Here is a 16,969-nt window from a genome sequence, read left to right on the forward strand (position 1 = left end):
TGTCGGTGACAATATCATAATTTGCTCAAGATCATGTGTGATGTATCCCTTGGTGTATCAATATTGTATTCTATTTAGTTTTTATTTTATTTTTATTCTGATTATATTATCATTATGTAGTTTCAGCATTCGTTTGTTTATCACTGTGTAGTTTCAGTAAGTAGTTTGTTTATTTTATTTTTTTAACTTATTATCACTAATTTGATGTGGGAAATGGGAGGATGGAAAGAGTCTAGTTTCTTTTTTTCTATTGAGATTGTTCATTTTCCATATATAGATGGAAATTTGTTGTCAAGAAATAATTGTATGTCAAAAACAAGTAAAGTAATTAATTAGCAATTTCAATAAACGAAATAACTTCCTAGGAGCGAGAGGTGAGATATAGTGGACTATTTAAGCACCAAGTAGATCTATCCTTAACTAGAAACCCACCTAGACGTGCACTTTGTCACTTATATCTATTTCAGAGACTAACAACATGTCTACTTTAAAGCAAGGTCTTCTAAAGCATGCGTTGGAACCAAAGACAAGGATAATGTGAAGCCCCTAAAGTCTCATATTTTTTATGATAACAAAAGAAATTAAACTTTGATGAACTAATGATGTTTATTGTGATATGTTAGATAAACATGCATCCAATGAAGTAATAGGTATTTTCGTTCTATCTTAGTCGCAACAAAAGAAAAGAGTTTTTAAACATAGTGCCCAACGCGCTAACAAGATATACAACCAAAGGTTTTTAAGAAAAAAAAAAAGTAAATACAAACTTCTAATTTATTAAGATTAAAATAAAATATAAGAATCAAAATTAAAATTGTTGTTTTGTGAGGGACTCAACACAAAACATAAATTTATTAGAAAATAAATACAAAAACTATATATTTATTAAGAATAAAAAATATAAGATGTTCTATCTCGTGGAAGGGCAAGTCTTTCAAAAATTTCAAAAGTCTTTAAGAAATTAGAAGTCTACTGAGAAAACAAAAAGTCTTCCATTCATTTGAAAAATTAAATACATGATATATCCTTAGCTCAGTCTTCCATTAACCAATCGCTAACAAGCTGTCCTCTATTGTTGTCTAGTCATATCAATTGCTCAATTAACATAATTAATTGACTAGTTTTGGCGTGTGAAATGGTCTTGGAAAGAAGGTAACTTTGTATTTTTGAACAACTTCTAAAATGATTTCTTGTTAAAGGATAGGAATACAATTTCCTGAGCTACCTATATAATCTCTGTTAAAATTGCAAAGAGTATCAATGCTCATTTTGTTAATTGTGCATGGTTATGTTTTGCTAGCTTTCAGATACTTTAAAACCAGTTCCATCTGCTTCACAATTCTTAAACAATTTTTTTATTCTGATTCTTAAACAATTGCAACAATGTTAATTCAAAAAAAGTAAGAAATAAAATTTAAAATAAGTCAGTGACAGAAAAATCAAGGACAAAAGGTTGAAAATGCTAAAGTTAATATGGAAAACAGAGTGTAAGAAAATCAACGTTAATTCTAGTTTTGGACGTGTAAAATGCTATGAACAACTTCTAAAATGGTTTCATGAAAAAGTGTTGGAATTCTGTGTTTCCTTAGCTACTACTTTTATATAGTATATATATTGGAACAAATATTTAAAAATGTGCGGTTATTTTGTACTCTCTCCATTTCATACATAATAGTCTTTTAAGGTTGTTCACTGATAAAGAAATATTTAATTAATACAAAATTAGACAAAAATACTGTCATCAGTTTTCAAAATATCTCTTAGACTATAAAAGGAGAAAAAAATGTTTCAAATGACAAAATATCTCTTTAACATTTCAAAATTGACTATGAGAGCACACATACTCTTGTGGCTTTTGCTTGATACCCTTCTGCTTATTAAATCATAATGCCAGTGTCTTTCCAGCCAATGGCTTTTTGCTTGGCCATCAGTGTTCCGTGTTGCTCCATTTATAAACTACCCTAATATTCAACCACACAAAGTCCGATCCAAAAAGCTTATCCTTTGGAATCAAAGTGAAGATTGTTGCCAATGCCATGGGGTGACATGCAACTAGGGGCGTGTTATAGCCTTTGATCTGAGTGAAATCACTACTATAAATATGGTTTTTAACAATTTTTTTTTATCTAGTACTTAGTAAAGATATTATTAAAAACTTTTGACAACAACTAAAAAATGTAATCAAATATGAAAAAAATATTACTAACATGTTTTTGTGACATTTTATCAAATGTCATGTCATTAAAAGTTTTAATAACATGAACTATACATAATATTTAATAAAATGTCTAAAAACATATTAGTAACATTTATTCATATTCAACAATATTTTTTTTGAATGTTTTCAATTTTTTTAACATTTTTACTAAGTGTTAAAAAAAATGTTAAAAATCACGTGACTCTATGTCAAAGGACTTGTTAATACAAGCCTTCTTTTCAGCCTTCAATATCTTCAAAGCTTTAATTTGGCTTTCAATAACTTTCGTTCGGTGATTCCTTCAGAGCTTTACAAGCTGAACAATTTGAGGTATTTGAACATGTCTAATACTAGCTTCGAGGGGCAGATTCCACAAAAGATTTCTCACCTCAGAAGGTTAATTACTCTTGATTTGTCTTGTTCATATACCTCACCTCACTGCCTGAAACTTGCAAAGCCAAACATAGCAATGTTTCAAAACCTTACAGATATCACAGAATTGTATCTAGATGGTGTAGCAATATCTGCAAAAGGACAGGAATGGAGTCATGCTTTATCTTCATTGCACAAGCTACGTGTTCTGAGCATATCATCATGCAATCTCTCTGGACCTATTGATTCTTCACTGGATAAGCTTATCTCACTCACTGTTCTAAAATTGTAGATTTTTTTTTTTAAAAAAATAAAAATAAAAGGATTAAATATTTCTATTTTAAAATAATAAAACTCAAATTACTTATTTTTAAAAATAGGGGACCACAATTATATTTAAGCCTAAAATAAGTCCGCACATGCATTTTCCCTAAAAAACCATTTGTAATAAAATTGAAATTTTTTTAAAAGAAAAATTATTAAAATTAGAGAATTTTATAAATTAATTTAAACTTTTATTAGATATTTTTGAAGAAATAATCTTAATAATTAGATATTTTGAAAGAAAAGAAAATGCATTTTAAAGCGCTTATGTATTTAAGCAGTGAGACAAAATTTTAAATGAATTTTTAACACAACAAATAATTATATCAATATATGGCCTTAGATAATTGGTATATCTAAAGATCATAAGTTGGTAGTAGCGGTTCTTGAGGTTCCGAAGAGACTTGATTGCGTTAGACTCGGGAGAGTGATAGATCAATTGTACATTTTTGTAGTCTATAAAAGGAGAAATAAATGTTTCAAATGGCAAAACATCTCTTTACTATCCTTCTAAGTTCTAACTGTTAGACCATTATTTTCAAAATTCACTATGAGAGCATACAAACTCTTGTGGCTTTTCTTGATACAATTCTGCTTAATAAACTATAGTGCCAACATCTTTCCAGCAAATGGTTATTTTCTTGGCCATCAGTGTTCCGTTGTCCTCCATTTGAAAAATAGCCTAATATTCAACTCTACAAAATCCAAAAAGCTTACCCTTTGGAACCAAACTGAAGATTGTTGCCAATGGCATGGGGTGACATGCAATGAGGGGCGTGTTATAGCCCTTGATCTCAGTGAGGAGTCTATCTCGGGAGGACTCGTTAATTCAAGCTCTCTTTTCAGCCTTCAATATCTACAGAGCTTGAATTTGGCTTTCAATAACTTAAGTTCGGTGATTCCTTCGGAGTTGTACAAGCTGAATAATTTGAGTTATTTGAACTTGTCTAATGCTGGATTTGAGGGGCAGATTCCAGATGAAATTTTTCACCTCAGAAGGTTAGTTACTCTTGATTTGTCTTCTTCATTTACCTCAAGTCATAGACTGAAACTTGAGAAGCCAGACATAGCAGTGTTTCAAAACCTTACAGATATCACAGAATTGTATCTAGATGGTGTAGCAATATCTGCCAAAGGACAGGAATGGGGTCATGCTTTATCTTCATCGCAGAAGCTACGTGTTTTGAGCATGTCATCATGCAATCTCTCTGGACCTATTGATTCTTCACTAGCAAAGCTTCTGCCACTCACTGTTCTAAAATTGAGCCACAACAACATGTCAAGCGCAGTGCCAGAATCCTTTGTAAATTTCTCCAATTTAGTCACACTAGAGTTAAGAAGTTGTGGCTTGAATGGTTCTTTTCCAAAAGATATATTCCAAATATCAACGTTGAAGGTCCTTGACATCTCAGACAACCAAGATCTTGGGGGTTCTTTGCCAAACTTCCCACAACATGGTTCTCTTCATCACATGAATCTTAGCTATACAAATTTCTCAGGAAAGCTTCCAGGTGCAATTTCCAATATGAAGCAGTTATCTACAATTGATCTAGCTTACTGCCAATTTAATGGAACACTTCCTAGTTCATTCTCAGAACTCAGCCAACTTGTTTATCTAGACTTGTCTTCCAATAACTTTACTGGTCCACTTCCTTCTTTTAATTTGTCCAAGAATCTCACATATTTATCCCTCTTTCATAATCATTTAAGTGGGGTGTTGCCATCCAGTCATTTTGAGGGCCTTAAAATGCTTGTCAGCATTGATTTGGGGTTTAATTTTTTCGGTGGGAGTCTTCCCTTGTCTCTTCTTAAACTCCCATATCTGCGAGAAATTAAGCTACCTTTTAATCAATTCAATGGTTCCTTGGATGAGTTTGTGATTGCCTCCCCTGTACTGGAGATGCTTGATTTAGGTAGCAATAATTTGCATGGGCCTATTCCTTTGTCCATTTTTAATCTCAGAACCCTTGGTGTCATTCAACTTAAGTCAAACAAATTTAATGGCACAATACAATTGGACATGATTCGCAGGCTGAGTAATTTAACTACGTTTTGCCTCTCACATAACAATTTGTCAGTTGATATATACACTAGAGATGGTCAGGACCTGTCACCCTTTCCAGCTCTAAGAAATCTAATGTTGGCATCTTGCAAGCTGAGAGGAATCCCCAGTTTCTTGAGAAATCAATCTTCATTACTATATGTTGACCTAGCTGACAACGAGATTGAAGGACCAATACCTTATTGGATTTGGCAAATTGAATATCTTGTTCACTTGAATCTTTCAAAAAATTTCCTGACAAAATTGGAAGGAAGTGTCTGGAACTTTAGTTCTAACCTTTTGAATGTCGATCTAAGTTCCAACCAACTGCAAGGGCCTTTTCCTTTCATTCCAACTTTTGTAAATTATTTGGACTACTCAAACAATAGATTCAACTCTGTCATTCCACTGGACATTGGAAATCGTCTCCCTTTCGTAATATGGTTGTCTCTTTCAAACAACAGTTTTCAGGGAGGAATCCACAAATCCTTTTGCAATGCTTCAAGTCTTCGCCTGCTAGATCTTTCCCAAAATAATTTTGTTGGGACAATTCCCAAGTGTTTTTCTAAGTTGAGTATCACTCTTAGGGTGTTGAAGTTAGGTGGAAACAAACTTCAAGGATATATTCCAAACACTCTGCCAACTTCATGCACTCTAAAGTTATTGGATCTAAATGACAATTTCTTGGAGGGTACCATTCCAAAATCTTTAGCCAATTGCCAGAAACTACAGGTCCTAAACCTTCGAAGAAACATGTTAAATGACAAATTTCCTTGTTTCTTAAGTAATATTTCCACCTTACGGATCATGGATTTACGGTTAAACAAACTTCACGGGTCAATTGGATGCCTAAGAAGCAGTGGTGATTGGGAAATGCTCCATATTGTTGATGTGGCCTCCAATAATTTTAGTGGTGCAATACCAGGAGCACTATTAAACAGTTGGAAAGCAATGATGCGTGACAATGTTAGACCAGAATTTGGCCACTTATTCATGGATATCATTGAGGGCTATGATCCCAAAAATTTTAAGGATTTATTGGCACATTTGGACAAAAATATTGTAGCAAAATTAGTTAAACTTGTTACAAACATATCTCGCTCTATCCTTGACCAGGGATCCTCGGATTCATATGCAGTGGATCTTTCTCGATATCAAAATTCAATTCTTATTACTAACAAAGGTCAACAAATGCAGTTGGACAGAATCCAAAGGGCCTTCACTTACGTGGATATGTCAAGCAACAATTTTGAGGGTCCAATACCTAATGAGCTAATGCAGTTCACGGCAATGATTGCACTTAACTTGTCAAATAATGCCCTCTCAGGTCATATCCCACAATCTATTGGAAATTTGAAGAATCTTGAGTCTTTAGACTTGTCAAACAATTCTTTCAATGGGGAAATTCCTACAGAGCTTGCAAGTCTATCTTTCCTTGAATATTTGAATCTCTCATATAATCACCTAGCGGGTGAAATTCCTACTGGTACTCAAATTCAATCATTTGATGCTGATTCCTTTGAAGGGAACGAAGAATTATGTGGATCTCCACTGACCCATAATTGCAGCAATGATGGGGTGCCAACACCGGAAACGCCTCATTCCCATACTGAGAGTTCAATTGATTGGAATTTATTAAGCATAGAGTTGGGATTTATCTTTGGCTTTGGAATTTTCATCCTCCCCCTTATTCTTTGGAGGAGATGGAGACTGTGGTATTCCAAACACGTAGAAGAGATGCTTCACAGAATCATCCCCCATCTTGATTTTGTGTATGAACACCAAGGAGGGCATAGATACAGAACTCTATGGTGGAGGTATTGAAATCTAAGGTAAAATGCTTTACAGATTTAGCTTCTGCAGTAAGGCAGTTTCCACTCTTCAAAATATTTCAGTTTTGTATTTCTGAATCAATCTTTGTTTAATTATGAGCAGTGTCAAAATAAGGACGGCGTCCATTAACAATGTTGAGCCAAGTGATAAAGCATAGCAGTAAGTAATCTCAAGATGTTTTTAGTGGTTGTTTCATAGTTCCCTCATTTTAAGTTATATTCAGTTGTAAAATGGAGATGATACTTGTGTAGATGTTTGAGTGTACCATGACCAGTATATTTAGCATATTCTAAGTTCCAACAATTTAAGTTTATTAGATATTTTATTTCTGGTGTGTTAGGATTGTGGTAAGTGTATTGGTCGTATAAGTAATGTAGTGAGAAAGTAAGAATGTTGTTTAGTTGTGTAACACCTTAATTTATTTATTTTTTGAAAATTTTCTTTAAAAACTATTTAAATAATAAATATTGCAGAATACTTGTTATTAACTTTTATTTTCTATTTGTACGTTGACAAAATATCTCATCATTTTTTTATAATTAAGATACAATAAAATTAGGTAAATTAAGCATGTTGCTTGAAAAGCATTAAGTTTTCATGTTGTAATTAAATCTATAAACAAATGAACGCAGATTTACAATACGAAGCCTTTTTACGTAAATAAAACAAATAAATAGTATCACGATAGAAGAATTTGTATACAACCCAAAGTGTAAAAATAGTGAAATGATCAATACACATTTGTTACATCAAAAAACATTTTCAGTACAGATCTTGCCCCTCAAATTACATCAAAATATCAAAAAGGGCCTAGGATCATAGCAGATCACTTCGCGACTAAAAGTGCTAAACTACGCCTAAGGTACAAACAGAGGAAGATAATCAATCCTCCTCATCAAATGAAGATTCTAAATCTCGTAGAAGCTTGTAATACACTTCCTCCTCCTCGGGCATCGTATCAGTGTGATCTCCTTGGGCCTTAGTGGCCTAAACAAGACATACTAACTCGAATCTCCAACTCAGGATATTAGCTCTCACATTAAACGTCACTGGGGTCACTTCAAATTCTTGAGCATTATGAGACACTTCCATACCCAGATAAAAACTAATATCTTCAAATCACTCCAATTGCCGACGAGATGTAAATCCCCAAGCAATGTAGCAGTACCAATGGTGATCGATAGTGATGTGCATGGCATCTGGTCTACTATACCAACACCATGTGCATCAGATTGTGTCACGTGTAAACAAATGTGTGTGTCTCCCAACATGGCCACCCTCTTTTTGTCTGCCTACTACGCCAAACTCACAAGGGGCGTGACTCCCTCGCCATCTCCTAACCCTAAAAGTTGTAGGGGTGAATCTTCTACTCCTTAAATGTCACAAACAACACACAAAGCATACAACTTACATAATCATGACGTATGGTTTTTCTAGGCAAACAAACCTCTCAAAGCCCTAGAGCACACAACTATCACACTTAACATAAATGACTATAGTACTTAACACCGTTGACTATCACTCTTGACATAATCAAGTACTACACTCATCATCGATAATCACATTGGACACAACTGACTATCATAATCGACACATAACAGGGCCTAACAATGCCGCCAAGCCTCCTAGGTATTGGTGGTCCTACACAACCACATGGATAATAGTTGGGAGTGATCACCACATACGGGTACAATGTATACCGATTCCCATGCTCCCAACTCCAAAAAGTATAGTCTTAGAGTCTGTTAAGAGTAGCAAAGTGAAGCTTGTGAGTTCTCTATGCCAAATGAGTGAACTAAATGTTGGGTAGTCACCACTCGCTAATTCCTCTAGGTTCATCGAACCTCTTCCTGCACTATACCCCAGTGTACCCTATAAATCGTCCATTTCTCAACATAAACCTCACCATTTCACAAATCGAATACACCTCACTATTTCACAGATGGATCATAATCATATACCTCACTATCTCACAGATGGATCATAATCATATACCTCACTATCTTATAGATGGAACATAACCACATACTTTACCATCTCATAGATGAATCCTAATAACAAAACATATCATCTTGCAGATGAGATAGAACTAACGGCTTCTTACTCTTCCTTCAATCTTCTTGCATCTTTCAGTCTCATTGCATGCGTAGCCCTCATGCCAAGCACAACACACAAAACAAACATTCATACATACACAGAGAAAGACGAGGTTCAAGCCTATGTACTTTTTTCAGGGAACCATTCTAGGCCCCTCAAGTGATAGAAATCATTTTCACCTAATTCTATCGAAAATTTAATAACATAACAACTATATTTACAACATCCCAAAATTTATAACAAGCAATTTGTCGAGAGTCGGACACCCCTGGACTCAAACCACAACACTATAGATAATATGACAATACACAAATGTATATAACATAATATAAATTCGCATGCCACATATATAATTGCCAAAGTTCACACTTTGCCAGTCTTATCATTCAACATCAATGATAATAATATACAGACCTTTTAAAAAATGTATCAGCAAAAAAATCATCACAATTTTAGAGTATGCATTAGTCATCAGAGTTTGTAGTTTATCTCAGCAATCATATAACAATTAAATCAACAGTTCCAAAAATAAATAATTCCAAGGTAGCTTTATCCAAATACATAGTTTCCAATGTTAAGCTACTTACTGCCTAAAACCACTATGTCGCTCAGTTTTACAAAGTTTCACTCCTAACTTATTCTCAATGCTCTCGATGCAACGAGAATTGGTTTTTCACAAATGTTATATGTTATCCTACATTTTCACACCTAATAAACTCATTTTTGAGGTAAGCGCTTTAATAAAACTAGTCCACACAACTCTCACTTCTAGATTATTTTCATGACAAATTTTATCTAGTAAAATGTTATAAAACTTATATTATTCAATAGTCTAAAAACACTACTATATCACACAACAAAGTAACAACACTGTCTACCACACACACACATGGAAAATTGGGATGTTACAAGTTGAAAGTAAAAATTTTCCAACACTTTCTTGAATGAGAAAATACATTGTAAATACGTGGTAGAACTCCAACAAAATCTTTAGCTTTAGTACAAGAATTTGTAATATCACAAAGTGTCAAGTTAAGGCTATGACAATCATATGGTGTGTATAATGCTCCAGGATTATATATAATATATCTTTTTTTACACCTTCGTGTTTACCTTTCATATTTGATCCATTATCACATCCTTGTCTTCTCACATTACTAATATAAATACTAAGAGTTCTCATAGCTTTTCATTCATGAAAATGTGAAGGATTTAAACAGAAGTAAGAACATTGATTTTTATCCTAGTTCACATAAAATAAGTTACGTCTAGTTCTCCTTCAAGCTTAAAAGGATTCCACAAGCCGAAACAAGGTTACAAGAAGTACTCTTAATGCCATTTTTTGCTACAACAAGTATTCTCCATGGTTCTTTTGGCTACAACATAAACAAACTCCCCTTGAGTTTGTAAACTTAAGTATTCTTTCACACTAAGTCTCTCCTAGCTTCCACAAACAGAAAGGTTTGAAAGAAGGATTTTCCTATCGTGGGTGACCTCCTGATGTCTTCCATGATGGAAAAGAAATGTGGTCTGGTAAAATAAGTGAGGATACAATCAATGGCTAAAATAAGTGAGGAAATACCATGAGGATATTGTGTTGGAATATGATTAAAAAAAGAAAAACTGAAGAGTGAAGACACTCCTCCACTTCTCCTTCACTTCTCTTTCTTCATCGTTTCAATGACGTACACCACCAACTCCTTTGTGGCCAAACCCTTCGTTGCTACTAAAAGGACCATGGATTTAACATTTCGTTCTTGTTTACTTTTTGTTTTTTTATCTCTGTTTCATTTTTTTATATTTCGTATTTGATCTACTTAATGGTGACGACATGGGTGTCGGTGGGTCTTGAAGATGAGGTCAAAGCTGTCTTCGTCCATGATCAGGTTTAGATATGGTTTGTGCATTGGGCCTTGTTGACCACCTAGCATCTATGACGGTGGAGGAGAGGGAGGCGTTTAGGATGGGCAATGCGTCTTGTGGTGGAGGAGGATGATGCAAAAAAGAACTAGATGATCTCGTGGATAGAGGAGAAGTGTGACACCTTCTACCTCGACATAAATATTTATGTAAAATCATACATGAAAATATGAAATTAATTAAAGAAATTTTATTCAATGAACATAAAAGAGTTCATCCGTGTAAAAGGTTCACATCCACATTAATCATCAAATTAAAAACTTGTCAAATAAGGGTATGAAAACATTTCTTTGCCCAAAACAAGGTAGTCCAATTTTTACAAAAGGAAACAAGTAGCGTAATAACATAAAGTGACATGTTAAGAACATTATGCAAATAATATATAAACCCATGTCCCAATGTCACATCCTATCAGAGTGTTATGTCCTAGCGTCCTCTAGCACGAGGTTATTTAAAGCCATTCACCTAACCATCTGCTCCCACAAACACAAGGTTCGAGATCATCACAGGATCCAAACACAAACAACACACATGGAGTGAGTTATCACATTCCTAAACAGGTAGAGAAAAATGAAAGCACATATATATAATATAAGTATAACAAACCCAACTTAGCACAATTCACATCATTTTTACCACTAATTGCGTAACATCGCTTGTCTCGAGGATTTAATCACAAAATCACATTCCACACCTTCACATTAATCACGTGTTAAGAACAACACATCTCAAGTACAACAAATATCTCAAACTCACATAATTCATTACCCACCATCATGTAACAAGTCACAATAGTCATTACACAGGCGTTATGCAACAGATACACTAAAACTCAACCCTATATGTAATGTGGTACCATGTTAGTACCTCGTCGGGCGCTTAGGAGTACATGATAAGACAAACCACACAATGGTAAGTTAGGTCACTCTCACTAGGTAGAATAACAAGGAGACCAATCAGGGTCATGCTATTTTGTGAGAATGCTCCAACCATGTGGGATCGACACAGGCTAAAAGGAGAACTCAAACCGAGTGTATTTACCCCTAAGGACTAGACTCCGAAGAGTCCGTTAGGGCCTCTCCCTCCTGATTTAGGTCCAACCCAGAAAACAGTTTAACACGTAGACTCTATCTATGAACTATACAAACACACATGACTCCTCAATTGTTCTCAAAATAATTTTAACTCGTTGCACCTTAAAGTGATTAAACTCGTCGGGTTCCCACAGTGGATCCCATCATAATACTCGTCGTGCATTAACTCCTTGCCTTTAAAGGGTCTTACAGTTGTATGATTGTATGGTTCGTAGCTCACAACTTAATGCACGCAGCATCTCAATGCACATGTATCTTACAATTCAATACATACTAAATTTATCAGATACACCCAATCTGAATCACAATGTTATAATCCCAAAGCCACATGTTATCACACCTCATGAATCATATACACATTACACAAAATTTAAATATATATGGCACAAACACATAGTTTACCTATGAATTATGCAATACACACAACTACTCAATTGTTTTCAAAATCATTTTAACTTGTCACACCTCAAAGTAATTCAACATGTCGGGTTCCCACAATGGATTCCATCACAATACTAGTTGTGCATTAACTTGCCACCCTTAAAAGGTCTTATAGTTGTGTGTTTGTGCAATTCATAGCTCATAACTCAATGCACACAACATCTCAATGCATGTGTGATCTCACAATTTAACACACACTCAACTTGTCACTTACACATAGTTCATCCCACTTCCATAATCCTAAGACAACACGTTATCAAACCTCATGTATCATATACATGTAAAACAATAATAATATTAATATTTTATGTTCATATGATTAAATCCCAATGGTGGGAATATTCAAAAATTTGTTCCCAAGGTGGTGTCAAAATTTCACGATGATCCAACTATTAACGAGTCCGTCAATGTAGTTTTATTGGATAGGTTTTGGTGGATGCAGGAAAAAGAGAGGGTTTTGGAAAAGAAAGAAGGAAAAATGAATTTAAGCTGAAGAGGAAAGGTAGATACATATTGTAAATGTAAAAATTGACCTAATATGACTCTATTTATAGTTAGGGTACTCTCAGCTTATTATTTATTCTATTTTTATTTATTTTATTATTTATTAAAAATGAACTCTATTTTATTCTTTCATTGAATAAATATACAATTAAAACATCTCTTTATTTTCTAAAACATCATTTTACTCTATTTATTTTCTAATACTATGAAACCGTTATTTTAATTAACAAAAACCATTTTCTGTCATTTATTTAATTTCTAAAAACTCTATTAATTTTTAAATAAAACTCTTTATTTATTTGACAAAAACAGGGTGTTACAACTCCACTCCCCTTAAAGGAAGTTTCATCCCCGAAACTTCGCCGAAAGAATGAGAAGAAAGAGGTTAGACATCTGGTTCCTGATGCTAGGATGTGTACCCATCTGAAGTGCTCTTCGATCACCCAACTTCTTTGCACTTAGTGATTATGCTTGACGATTGTCACTTCCTCAATGATAGTATTTCATAAGTCAAGTTTTCTCACACGAGTGACATCTCAATGATAATAGAATGCGAATGACATACTATTTTGAAGTTGGGTAATATCATAAGAGACACTGATGAGAATCTGAAATGAACAAACAAACACAAGGTAACACGATTGGCCACATGGCCGACTTTTTTTTTAACATGGGACGATTCAAGAAAAGAGGTATAAGTTTTGAGACTTCAACACTCTACAAATCCTAGTCCACACGTGACTCTCGAGAATACATGATTTACCTATCTTCGGATCTAGGTTTCTTCCCTCAACATGATCTTTCTTACTCCGATATACCTGATTCATAACTCTCACTTAGGTTCAAGGGATTCTAACGATTTCACTCTAAGGTTTCCTACCTGATACTAACTAGGTGCTAGCTGGATAAGAAAAGTAGACAAATCCTCACTTCCCTGAACTTGTTCAAGCTTAAAGGTAATCTTGACACACCTATATTCACGCCACTATATAACTTTGCCCTTAAGATTGAGGGTTCAATTGTTGTTCATGATGTCTAAGTCTCTAACTAGGACACTAGTCACATTAAGGGTTTCCTACTCAAGTTGCAACTACTAAGCTAGCTCTAATGGTTGAAACTAAACTCATAGAAAAATTCTTAAGAATTCTACCCATCTCTTCTACCTTGGATTCAACTCCTAAGGTTCTTACAATGTATCAGACTAATGGTAATGCCTCCAAGACATGAAGGCGAACACCATGGCTACCAACTCTAGGTCATGTGTAGGATAAATCCTTTCATGAGTCTTGACCTATCGAGAAAACATAGGCCGCTACTTGGCTTCTTGCATAAGCATTCCTCTAAACTGAAAGCTTACTCTGGGTACTTCACTACCCCTACAAGGACCTACTCATCTAAGATAACACTTAATGGTTTAGGGTGGCCAACTTCTCTATGAACTTAGGATTTACTTCCAATAGGCCCATCCTCATCTAACTAAAATGCATACTAAAACGCCTAGCATGAAAGGTGATTCCAAAGGGTTTATAACAACCTTAAGTTACTCCACATACTCCAACTTAACTAGAAACACACTAAACACTAATCACTGAAACTACTACAAGAGCTAACTCAGGGTGGGAGATCTTGTCCATGCATCCCACGAACACACAGGAGCATCGATCATGTCAAGACATGACCAGGTACACGTAGAGGCCATGGAAGGTACTAAGATAGTCATCAGAGCATCCTCAGACTTTACCCGGATTAAAGGTAAAGAGAACTAAGATCTATCTCACTAATCATACAACTATCATCGCTAATCCTTTAGGTCATCTACCTTACATAAGAATACTCACTCTCGAATCCCTTTATGCTCAGCAAAACAACGCCTTAATAACGACCTTACACTTTCTAAAGGTTTCATACTATAACTACTCCTTACAACTTTCCCAACTATTGTATACGCTCTACAACTATATACCAAATATCTCTACGGTTACAGTTTTCTATGGGTACTAGACCTACTAGATTCTCAATCTCACACTTAGGTGGTAAACTAAGCACATCCTCAAGGAACACAGGTACATAACTTACTAAGCTTGACATTCATCTACAGGTAACAAGGATCATGTGCACTTGGGTATTCCCTCTTGAAACACCTTAACGTGACTGGCAAAGGTGAAAGTCTCTCTACTAGTGACAAAACAATGACATGACGTGTTTACCTAGCAGTTTAACAAGGCCTGAGTGGAAGATAACCAACCCACAATAAGACTAACACTCGATTAACTAAGAGGCAATAATTTAAATCAAGAAGGGTTATCCATTCAGAATGAACAACAGATATTCGAATGAATTTTAGAGATCAAAACATGACTATATTGTACACACATATGGAAACATCGACAATCACTTGATTGTGGCAGAATCATTAGGAAGAAAATTGTTTAGCACAAACACATAACATAATGAATGAATTATGCTAGGACTTATAAGTAAAATCAAACCACTTGACTTCAACATGCTACACGAAGAAATGGGTCGTACCAGAAATGAAAGGTACAGTCAAAATAATATTCCTTATGAAATATATCTTGATGCAAGTCATCGAACTATAAGGCATTAGCATCGCTATGAACAATGAATCACAAAAAAAATCATACTATCTATGCAATCAAAGCAGAGCACCACACTACAAGCATACATAGACCTGTAGGTTCCTATAACAAGTATATAACGTACATATAAGAAGTAAGAATTAAACAGTCACTAAGGATGTATTAAGGAATCACAAGTTTCAACAACCATATTTATGATCACACAAAAAGAAAAGAAGGGATTAGCCAGCGTATGTTAACACATCAATTAAACATAGTCATTCACAACACACCTGCAGGTTGTTCTTGACGACATTAATACACACATAAAGTTTTCAAGACCGCTTGTATCACCTAATGGCTTGCCATGACATCCTACTGCACTTCATGTAGAAGCAAAGCTTCAAAGGTGAATCAAAAGTGATTCAAAGATGTTTTGATGATAACAATGATGATAACAAAAGATGATGACAAAGGTGATGACAAAAAGCTCAAAGGTCAATCAAAGGATGAGTTCAAGATGTTCAAGAAGGAATCAAGAACAATTCAAGATCAAGGCTCAAGAGGAAAAGTTGAAGAACACTTCAAGATTCAAGAAGAAGGATGAATTCAAGATTCAAATTCAAGGATCAAGCTTCAAGAATCAAGACCAAGATTCAAGATTCAAGATTCAAGAATCAAGAGAAGACTTAATCAAGATAAGTATGAAAAAGATTTTTCAAAAACTGAGTAGCACATGGAGTTTCACAAAACATGTTTACCAAAGAGTTTTTACTCTTTGGTAATCGATTACCAGATTGCTGTAATCGATTACCAGTAGGAAAATAGTTTTGAAAAAGTTTTCAAATTAAATTTACAACGTTCCAATTAATTTCAAAAACATGTAATCGATTACAATGTTTTGGTAATCAATTACCAGTGCCTTTGAACGTTGAAATTCAAATTCAAATGTGAAGAGTCACATCCTTTCACATAAAATCCTTGTGTAATCGATTACACTAATTTCGTAATCGATTACCAGTGTTTGTTTCTGAAAATATCAAAAGATGTAACTCTTCAAATGGTTTTTGACTTTTTCAAATTGGTTTTCAAGTTTTTCTAAAAGTCATAACTCTTCTAATGGTTGTCTTGACCAGACATGAAGAGTCTATAAAAGCAAGGCTTTGTTTTGCATTAATTCATTCAATCTTGAACATTCATTCATACAATCCTTTACAAGCCTTGAATCTCTTTGAACTTCTTCTTCTTCTTTGTACCAAAAGCTTTCTGGTTTTCCAAACCTTGAAAACTTGTGCTATTCATCTTTTCATTCTCTTCTCCCTTTGCCAAAAAGAATTCGCCAAGGACTAACCGCCTGAATTCTTTTTGTGTCTCTCTTCTCCCTTTTTCCAAAAGAACAAAAGACTAACCGCCTGAATTGTTTTGTCTCCCTTCTCCCTTGTCAAAGAATTCAAAACGACACAGTCTGAGAATTCTTTTGATTCTTCTCCTTCCCATATACAAAAGTGTTCAAAGGACTAACCGCTTAACACATTGGAGGGTACATCCTTTGTGGTACAAGTAGAGG

At 34.6% G+C, this 16,969-nt stretch overlaps 1 protein-coding gene across 1 annotated transcript; it reads left to right on the top strand.

Moving 5' to 3' along the window:
- The first annotated feature begins 3,367 nt into the window (after window positions 1–3,367).
- LOC114415889 (receptor-like protein 54) lies at window positions 3,368–7,167 on the top strand. The gene is made up of 2 exons (XM_028380751.1): window positions 3,368–6,766; window positions 6,870–7,167. The coding sequence occupies exon 1, from the start codon at window positions 3,444–3,446 to the stop codon at window positions 6,756–6,758; it is 3,315 nt and encodes a 1,104-aa protein (XP_028236552.1). The 5' UTR covers window positions 3,368–3,443; the 3' UTR covers window positions 6,759–6,766; window positions 6,870–7,167.
- The last annotated feature ends 9,802 nt before the right edge of the window (window positions 7,168–16,969 follow it).

This window comes from Glycine soja, chromosome 1 (assembly GCF_004193775.1).
Source record: "Glycine soja cultivar W05 chromosome 1, ASM419377v2, whole genome shotgun sequence".
Lineage (NCBI taxonomy): Eukaryota > Viridiplantae > Streptophyta > Magnoliopsida > Fabales > Fabaceae > Glycine > Glycine soja.